Consider the following 10023-nt stretch of genomic DNA (forward strand, 5'->3'; position numbering starts at 1 on the left):
ATAGTTTTTCATCAGAGGAGCTACGTTGCCTGGTCGCAGGTCTTCATACAACTACACTCAGCCTCTTAAGAATTGGTTGAGTCGACGATCGCCGACTGTGAACTTGGAGTCGTTTGCTCAGGGTTTAGGGGCGATGACGCCTCTAGGGGAGGTATGATGACGATGACGCCTGCGTGCTGTCTCGACAAGTCACTCTTTCGAGTGGTGTATGTGGGTTATCTTGTGTGTGTCCCTCAGCAGTTGTGATGGTTTTCGCCCGGTTATCCATAATCAACTGGGATCTGGTTTTCGCTCATTTTTCCATAACTAACCTAGCAGGAATCCTGCCATTTTAAAAAATACATTCTTAATTCTCATGATTTGTGTAAAAATCCATATGGAGAGCGTAACTCCAAGACCAATGGGCCAACCGTCATGGACCCCTGACGTAAGCCACCCAGATGCGTGCCGTCCGGACCGATCGAACGCGAAGACACATCCGGCTCCAGGCCCAATGCCGGCAACAAGCGGGTCCACCTGGTTCGTCACACACGGGCGCGAACGAAACCGCCGCATGACAGTTGTCCCGACCGCGCCTGTGGTGCACCCTTCATGGAGCCCCAAGGCGGGTCGTCCAGATGCGCGCCGTCCAGACAGATCGAACGGCGCAGAGAACACCTGGGAGGCCCCTGCGGCATGGTAGCGTGAAACAGACGGCTCGGAGGACACTCTTGCACATGAAATCCCTCGGAGGCTGATACTCCAATTTTTTAATAAATAATTAGGAAACATGTGCGAACCAACCTGTGGTTGGATGGTTAGTAGGACAGTGCTATCCCAAGCCCACCAGTGTTTAAATCCTATGGTTGAGTGTATATGCGTGTGTATGAGCGTTTGCATCTATACTATGTTAAAAAAAAAAGAACATGCCCGTGTGTTGCACTGGAAGAAAAAAATCACACACCCCTTAACATAATATGCATAACCAAGACACCCCACCCCGCCCCACACCACGCACAACGACACATTAAAATATAGCGAATCTACATGTGGTTGGATGTTTAGGAGGACAGTGGTATACCTAGCCTACCAGAGTTCAAGTTCTAAACTTGACACATCGTATCGCTGACATCCCGCAGATTAATCCTAGGTCGAGCCGATCTGGGACCGTGCCACCCCATGGCACTACTCTTGCCCTCTGGAATCTACCATTTATAATGCGCGCTCACACCATCGAGGCCCTCTAAGCTTTGGACGACAATCTCCCAGCCTAATAGATATTGATGTTACAAACTTCCTTCTTTGGCGATACGCGAAGGGGACGTAACTGTAGCCCAGACTAGGGCCTTCCTACAGAGGCAAATATGGTTGCACGATTTAGTTCGGTTTTGTGGCACTGAGGCTTGATGTTATTAACGACTGAGGGGATGTGTGAGACAAAAGGACTTTACCCTCCGTGTTTACAGTTTTATCAATCTTGACCGACCGTCAAACAATAACCACTACTTAAAAGTATAACAGTAATACTAGCATCTACTACTGAAAGTAAACAACAAGCAAAACTACAACTAAAAGTAAGACGGTAAAGTGAACTGCAACTGAAAGTAAAACCAACAAAGCTATGAATGGTAACAAATAAACACATAAAAACACTCAAACGAAGTCAAGCAAAGTCGTGGGTTGTTGGCTGCTCATGATAAAGAGCGGGCTTGCCTCCGGGTCGACGAATCTTCAAAAAGTGGTGCGGTGATCCTTTGGGTGATGTTTGATGGTCGGTCAAGATTGATAAAACTGCGGTGAAGCTTCATCCATTTCTTGCAAGATCAAGCTGCGGTGCCCTAGGGCTGGGCTGGTGCTCTTCCTCGTGGTCGTCTTGTGTCCTGTTTTGTCTGTAGGTTGTTGGCATGTGTGTCATTAAACTGTGTTAATTGCTGCTATTGCAGTCCTTAAACTGGTTTGTTCTTGTACACCTCTGTGGACCTTGTTTGATACTTGTTGCCTTTATCTACAAAAGAAAAAAGAAGAAAATATCTTCACTGAATTATATCATGGCTATTTTACAACTTAGTACTGTCACTAGAAAACATATATATGCACTGAATTATATCATGGCTATTTTACAACTCAGTACTGTCTCACTCTCATAGCTCATGTTCGCAATTGTGGAGAACAAATTTGTGGTGCCGCTGCCCTATTTTAGGGCATCTCTATTTTAAGGCAACTGTTGCAGTCCCTATTTGGTGTGCTACGGCCACTTTCTCGTGCCCTAAGAGTTAATTTTTTGTGCTCCAAATTTTAATCGTTTGGTGCCCTATCATAGGGCAGCTATTGGAGATTCTATAAGAAAGCACCAAGATCATCGTGTAATGATAAACATGTATGTTTCTTGCTCAATGACTCCCTCATTTTGAGATAAGCCACATAGCTTTCGCTCCCAGAGTTCAAGATCAAAGTAGCAGTTGCATGTAAGGCATACGTCAGCCTAACATTTCTCACAACGAATGATGTAAACCATCATCTTCCAAGTTCAAATCTGAATCCCATAAAAAAACATTTTCACTCAAATCAACTTCAGAAACAAATCATAATTTGTTCAAACTTGACCCATCCAAACTACTCTCAAATTAACAAAGTTCTGGCAGGATTAGGAAAACACTAAGATAACGTCTCATGATAGCAGACAAGTTTCTTGCTGTAAGACTCCCTCGTTCCAAGATAAGGCACAAAGTTTTCCACTACCAAAAGTTCAGGATCACCAGAGCAGCAAGCATGCAATACATGCTTCAGGCTAAAATTTCTCATGGCGAATGATGTAGACCATCATAGTCAGAGGCTCCTTGTTCTTCATCAGCTTGAAGAGACAGAGGTCCCCCTCCCTCAGGCGGTTGGCGCGGGCGAAAGAGGTCCATCCTTTGAGAACCCTCATTATATGAGCTGTGTGTCGCATGCTGTGTTGCACATTGGTAGTCCATGATCTGCTCTTCCCCTCCCGCTGGAGCACCAAAGTTATATGTCGATTCTTTCCACGATGATGGCCAGCAGCAGACTTCTGAACAAGATATCTGCTTGTGTATTGCGAGCCAAAGCACTATTTATATAGGTAAGACAGGGAAAATGTTAGAATGACACAACGGCGGAGATACATGGAAATTTGTTCCCATCTATATTGAACTAATGGGCAGCAACAGAAAATGTTTTCCCCTGAACTTACTAGGACGGGAATGTTATAGCTACCACCCCGACAGACATTGCTCTTGCCCATGACAGCAACATACAAGGGCAGTTCTGACTTGATTTCATTGACTTTCTCGAACACTTTTTCCTTCTGTGCTGGTGTTAGACAGGATTTGTCAGGCAACATGAAGGGAGGCTCAGAACCTCCCTCAGAATCATCAGGGACTCCATGCTCTCCATGTTCCGAAGAGTACTCTTCACCTGGACAAGTTTTCACATGAATCAGAAAAATATAATGCGAACTAATATGCAATATATACATCCTAGCAGTGGAAAGATCTTAGTGTCAAGCTGGCATACCATCGGTAGGTGGTTCCTCCATAGCAACTGCCATCTTTTTGCTTGTCCTTCCATGATTTGAGCCAATGTCAGTTCTTGCACCAGGGGAATGATCAATGCTCTCTTTACCGAAAAAGGGTTTCCCCCCGTTTTGTATACAAAGCAACCAACCGATACATCCAACGATAGATGCTGGGGCGGAAGCAGCACAGTCACGCCCAAAAAAAAAGAAAGAGAAAATACAAGAGAAACTAATGCCAACAACGGCAGATCGACAGAAAAATGAAGAAGCCTCGTGGCCGCTGCACCCACCGGAGATCGCCCACCAAGCTCCGAGCCTCCGAAGCGCCTGTACCAATCAGCACCTCCAAGAAGGGACGCGGCGATGGCGACGCTGCTGCCAAGGGTTTCCCCCGATACGCTGTGAGGAGAGAGGAAGGGTAGCCCCGACGCCCTTCAGGAAGGTCGGGCGGTACCCACAAGCGCCACCGCGTCAGTGTCGGCCAAGCCAACAGGGATTTCTCCCGATCCCAACCTCCACCTCAGGCACTCCAGAGCTCGCCACCAAACAGACCCTCACCCTGCGCCAATCCGGTCACGAAGCTTCGCACGCCGTCTCACCACGACACCGTGAAGCATGGTCCGCACAAAGGAGGAGAGGAGCCGGGACAAGGGCAGCCGCACCGTCGGCACGCGGGAGGGCCCCACCTCCACCGTCGAAGACGGTAGCTGACCCGACGCAATAGCAGGAACATACCAGGCCCGTGGCCGCACAGGCCCGACCAGGATCTCCGAGGCCCGTAAAGTTCCCGCCTTCGCGCTGCAGCCGGCACGCCATCGACGCCGCCGCCCCTGTCCAAGCAGCTCCCCTGCGTCCCCGCACAGAGAGCCGCCAAGTGGAAGCACCACCACCACGTGTGCCGCCGGCCACCACCACCAGGTCGCCGGACCGCCACCGGCCGAGCCGCACCACCACCGCACGCCCGCGACGGAGAGGAACCAATGCAGCCGCCGGGGGCCCGAAGCCGGACCCCAGCCGCCGCCCATGCCGCCCGCAACCCGCGCCGCCTGCCGGACGGAACCGGCCGCCACAGCGAGGCGCACACCACCGCGCAGCCGGCCACGCCGCGCCACGCCCGCCAGGAGGCGCGCGCCGCCACGCCGCGGTGCCCCGCGTTAGCACCGCGCCCGCACCCGAAGAAGCGGCCCGCGCCGCCCCGTCGCGCCGGGGGAAGAGCAGGCCCCGCCGCCGCTGGCGCCGGCCGGGCTTCGCCCGGCCGAGCCCCCTGGCAGTGGCGAGGGAGGAGGGAGGAGGAGGGAAGGCTCGCGGCGAGCAGATCTGGAGGCCCTCGCCGGCCGCCTCGCGGGTGGCGGCGCGGGGAGGGAAACCTAGCGCGGGCGCCTGATGCTTTAGACTTCTATATGATCCACAGTTTTAGCCAAGGCTCAATGCTCTCTTTGTGAAGGAGATGGGCAATCATTGTGAATCTTTTCTGCTTAGCATTTGCCATTGGTTCAAAGAGGTAGATGTCACCTTCTCTAACATGATTGTCATGGACAAAGTTCCCCAGTGAAAGGTTGCGCCGACCAGCATCAGACGTCCCAGATGGCCTGATAGTGAATCTGCAGTGCCAATCCTTGTTTTTCCTAGGCAGCTGGAGTATTATATTTGTATCTTTGCATGGCAAGTGCTCGAGTGCATAATCCTTACGTATTACCTAATTGACAAAGGGATAGAAAGAGATGGTGATACGGTTGAGCTGTTTTATATGATAGCCCAAGTACTAAAGAGGCAAGACGACTTGTCACAAAGGCTAAACTGTTCCAATACACATGGTTTTAACCGATAAGGCAACAATAATGCTGATTTAGTTGTGTGTATGCCTTTTGTTCAAAATACAAATTGAACCGGGCTCTTCCCCTTGCCATGAAAAATATAACAGAAATACATCAGTCCGAGAACAAGATCCAGAAAGGGAAAAGGGAAGAGCGAGTTCAACACATTGGTAGGAAACCCACTACATGTGTTCGCATTAAAAGCACATATCATGGGGCGAAAACCTATCAACACCTTAACCTATGCCATTTGTGCAAACATATCCTCAGAGGTTTGTTACAATTAGAGCAAGACCACGGACTTTCCTAAATAGAAAAGAAACTGTACATGGCTACAGATAGTGAGGAGTTTATACAAAATGCGATGGTAAAGCTTACGTACCAGACTAGGACCCTGTTTTACATCGCTCTTCTTCATCTGGACAACAAGCATAGGGATTTCAGGTCGAATTTTCTTCACTAGTGCAAGCATTTTTACCTCCTGTGATTCTGTAAGATAGCACTGCCCTGATAATACATAATAGTTTGAAAGCTTCTGTTGATCATCTGACTCCACAGAATTGTCTTCTGCTGTAACGAAATCTTCGATAGTAAGAGACCAATGTAGTGGGGAGTAACTGAAAAATCTGATTACACAACTTAACCTGAGAATTCATCCGAAGAATAAGATATTGCAGGCATCGTTGATGATTTTTTGCAACAGTAGGAGCTTTCCTTTTGGCTTCCATCTGTATTTGAATCTTCCCCTGCTGACGACTGAGTAGCACCATCATGAGAACTACTCGAATTATCAACAAGGTGACAGCTCGAGGCTTTCTCCTTCCCATTGGAATCAAATATTGTAACCTCAAACGGGCCGTTTCCGAGGTGCCGAAACATCAACGAAAAGTTTTCTTCTATTTCATTAGCATCCAGAAATGCTGCCCACCCAAGCTTGAGGATAATTCTGTTCATGTTCTCAGTAACTCCAACATCATATATGATCCCATTAGGGGCTTGAAGTTTGATTGTTCTCCATATCTTTCTTCCAAGTTGATTAACAAACCACTCTGGTAAGACCTATAACAAGCAGCGTTCCAAACAATGTTTAATGCAACGAGAAAACTGTGAAAACCACTGAACCAGAAAAGACAGAAAAAACTGACCTATGCATAAAATTTCCATTTATCTGCCGAATAAACTTCAGCTTGCTCTGACAGCATTCACAAGGATTGCTCATCTTGTATGCGTCCTGTAAAACTAAACACATATTATGTCAGGTGGTATTAATCATTCAAGATTTGGTCATACTACTTGGGTCACAGATCAAACACGTCACTTTAGTTTGACATTGATCTTGTGACTTCGTTTCGTTTGCATTTCTTGATTATATAGCATTTTCAGATTATTAATCTTTTTCGAATTTCTATGCCTAATTTCCCATATGAAAATACCACATTTTGTCCTATGGAACATTTGCAGATTTTCCTAACCCTCTCATGTACATGGATGGTTGGACCGGACCAGCTCTCTGATCAATCAGAATGTTCGTCTTTTTTTCCTTTCTTACAGCAGATCTAGAGAGCGGACTTGGCAGAGGAACGTAATGTCCATCTGGATCTGGTACTATCTTCTTGAGATAAATCTGAAAACCACTCTTTTGAAAGAAAAAGAAAGCTTAAAAACCCTGTGGATAAAGGAAACCATCGAGTATACAACTAAATGGACAAATCACGCTGTTCTTAGGATTCTGATGAACACGGTAAAATCCACATCTGAAAATACGGTCATGGTCCAAATTAACTTCCGACTGATTAGTTGGTGTTGAATATATATGTGTTGCATGTGTTTATGTATATCCTAGCCCACCTCCTAGTTGTGTATAGTTGAGGTTGAGGACCGCGACACCGACCGGGCCTGCAGCGGGGGCTGATTCGGCGGCGGCAGCCGGTCCCGCGGCGGCGACGGGGCCAAAGGCGTCGGCGGCCGTGGGGCCAGAGGCGGCGGCAGCCGGGCGCGCCGCGGCGGGAGCGGCGACGGGCGACGAGGGTGTCGAGCCCGTCGCCGGAGAGGGGGCGCCGTCCGGGACCAGGGTGCTTGCCGCGGCGCCCCCGGTCGGACTCAATCTCGTAGGAGAGAGTCAGGGACCCAGGGGCCCGGTCCGACTCGACCTCGGGGGGAGGGAGGCGGGAACCCGGGCGGCGGCAGAAGGCGCCAGGCAGGTGGGACCACATGGGGTCGCGGCCGCGCATCACTCCAAGCAGGGGGCGCGGGGGTCGGCGCCGAGGGAGCCAGAGCCGGAAATACGGAAAAAAAGGGAACATCGTCTCGACAAAATACACGTGCCTCAAGGTGTACACGCGATGAGTGACAGTGCCATAGCACCGGTAACCTTTAGTGTTAGAGGGATAGCCAAGGAACACGCATGGGAGTGAACGTGGTGCGAGTTTGTGTGGAGTGGTGGACGCGGTGCTAGGATAGCAAAGACACCCGAAGATGCGAATACCGTCATAGGACGGCGGCGCACCGAAGAGAAGGTGGCGAGGGGCGTTGTTCCACCGAGGACGACATGGACGGATGTTAACTATAAGGGTAGCAGTGGCAAGAGCATCAGGCCAAAACCGAGCGGGCACGTTAGAGTGAAAGAGTAACGTGCGAACGCAGTCATTAAGAGTGCGAAGAATGCGCTCGGTACGGCCGTTCTGCTGTGAGGTGTATGTGCAAGTTAGGCGGAAGATGGTGCCGTGAGAGGCGAGAAGGGTGCGAAGAACAACGTTGTCAAACTCTTTTCCATTATCAGTTTGGAGTGCAAGAATGAGGCGACCGAACTGTGCGGTGACATAGGAATAAAAGGAGGTGAGTGTGGTTAAAGCATCGGATTTGCGACGAAGAGGAAAAGTCCACACATAATGAGAATAATCATCTAAAATCACCAAATAGTAAAGGTACCCGGTGTTACTCGCAACGGGAGACGTCCAAACATCACTATGAAGTAATTGAAACAGAAAAGTGGAAACAGTTGTAGACGCACTAAAGGAAAGACGAACGTGCTTGCCTAAGCGAAAAGCCTCACAAGTATGCTCGTCAAGCTTATTACATGAGAAAGAAAACTTCTAAGAATCTGACGCAAAACGGTGGGGTTGGGGTGGCCCAAGCGAGCATGCCAAAGGTCGACGTCGGCGGCGAGGGCGACAGGCGTGGAGGTGGAGGCGTCGGCGTGCACGGGATAGAGCTCATCAGGGCTGTCACATCGGTGAAGTACCATCCAGGTAAGGGCGCCCTTCATAGAAAAACCAACACCGTCAAATTAATTAGTAAGTGGGTTTTCACGAGTAAGACGACGAACGGAAACTAAGATCGTGACTAAGATCGTGTAGTTCGTTTGCTAGAGCTTTTCCAATGTCAAGTATCTTTTCCTTAGACCATGAGATCGTGTAACTTCCGGATGCCGTAGGAGTGCTTTGGGTGTACCAAACGTCACAACGTAACTGGGTGACTATAAAGGTGCACTACGGGTATCTCCGAAAGTGTCTGTTGAGTTGGCACGGATCGAGACTGGGATTTGTCACTCCGTATGACGGAGAGGTATCTCTGGGCCCACTCGGTAATGCATCATCATAATGAGCTCAATGTGACTAAGGAGTTAGCCACGGGATCATGCATTATGGTACAATTAAAGTGACTTGCCGGTACCGAGATTGAACAAGGTATTGGGATACCGACGATCGAATCAAGTAACATACCGATTGACAAAGGGAATTGTATACGGGATTGATTGAATCCTCGACATCGTGGTTCATCCGATGAGATCATCGTGGAACATGTGGGAGCCAACATGGGTATCCAGATCCCGCTATTGGTTATTGACCGGAGAGGCGTCTCGGTCATGTCTGCATGTCTCCCGAACCCATAGGGTCTACACACTTAAGGTTCGGTGACGCTAGGGTTGTAGAGATATTAGTATGCGGAAACCCGAAAGTTGTTCGGAGTCCCGGATGAGATCCCGGACGTCACGAGGAGTTCCGGAATGGTCCGGAGGTGAAGAATTATATATAGGAAGTCCAGTTTCGGCCACCGGGAAAGTTTCGGGGGTTATCGGTATTGTACCGGGACCACCGGAAGGGTCTCGGGGGTCCACCGGGTGGGGCCACCTATCCCGGAGGGCCCCATGGGCTGAAGTGGGAAGGGAACCAGCCCTTAGTGGGCTGGGGCGCCCCCCCATGGGCCTCCCCCTGCGCCTAGGGTTGGAAACCCTGGGGGTGGGGGGCGCCCCACTTGGCTTGGGGGGGAAGCCACCCCCCCTTCCCCCTAGCCCCCCCCCCCTTGGAGATCTGATCTCCTAGGGCTGGCGCCCCCCCAGGGGTCCTATAAATAGTGGGGGGAGGGAGGGCAGCAACACCACAGCCCCTGGCGCCTCCCTCTCCCCCTGCAACACCTCTCCCTCCCGCAGAAGCTTGGCGAAGCCCTGCCGGGATCCCGCTACTTCCACCACCACGCCGTCGTGCTGCTGGATCTCCATCAACCTCTCCTTCCCCCTTGCTGGATCAAGAAGGAGGAGACGTCGCTGCTCCGTACGTGTGTTGAACGCGGAGGTGCCGTCCGTTCGGCACTCGGTCATCGGTGATTTGGATCACGGCGAGTACGACTCCATCAATCCCGTTCATTGGAACGCTTCCGCTCGCGATCTACAAGGGTATGTAGATGCACTCCCTTCCC

At 50.3% G+C, this 10023-nt stretch overlaps 1 protein-coding gene across 1 annotated transcript; it reads right to left on the reverse strand.

Moving 5' to 3' along the window:
• Window positions 1-2767: 2767 nt before the first annotated feature.
• Window positions 2768-7559, reverse strand: LOC123076572 (B3 domain-containing protein Os03g0619600-like). The gene is made up of 8 exons (XM_044498747.1): window positions 7397-7559; window positions 6470-6567; window positions 5999-6387; window positions 5711-5900; window positions 4958-5210; window positions 3514-3624; window positions 3191-3414; window positions 2768-3067 (listed from the first exon to the last, which is right to left on the reverse strand). The coding sequence occupies exons 1-8, from the start codon at window positions 7557-7559 to the stop codon at window positions 2768-2770; spliced, it is 1728 nt and encodes a 575-aa protein (XP_044354682.1).
• Between the last annotated feature and the right edge of the window lie 2464 nt (window positions 7560-10023).

This window comes from Triticum aestivum, chromosome 3D (assembly GCF_018294505.1).
Source record: "Triticum aestivum cultivar Chinese Spring chromosome 3D, IWGSC CS RefSeq v2.1, whole genome shotgun sequence".
Lineage (NCBI taxonomy): Eukaryota > Viridiplantae > Streptophyta > Magnoliopsida > Poales > Poaceae > Triticum > Triticum aestivum.

Coding starts and splice junctions, on each gene's coding strand:
- LOC123076572 (XM_044498747.1), bottom strand. CDS start 7,559: ATGCGCGGCCGCGACCCCATGTGGTCCCACCTGCCTGGCGCCTTCTGC. Junction 6,388..6,469: donor GAAATTTTATGCATAGGTCA/GTTTTTTCTGTC, acceptor TGCTTGTTATAG/GTCTTACCAGAGTGGTTTGT. Junction 3,625..4,957: donor CACAATGATTGCCCATCTCC/TTCACAAAGAGA, acceptor GGAAACCCTTTT/TCGGTAAAGAGAGCATTGAT.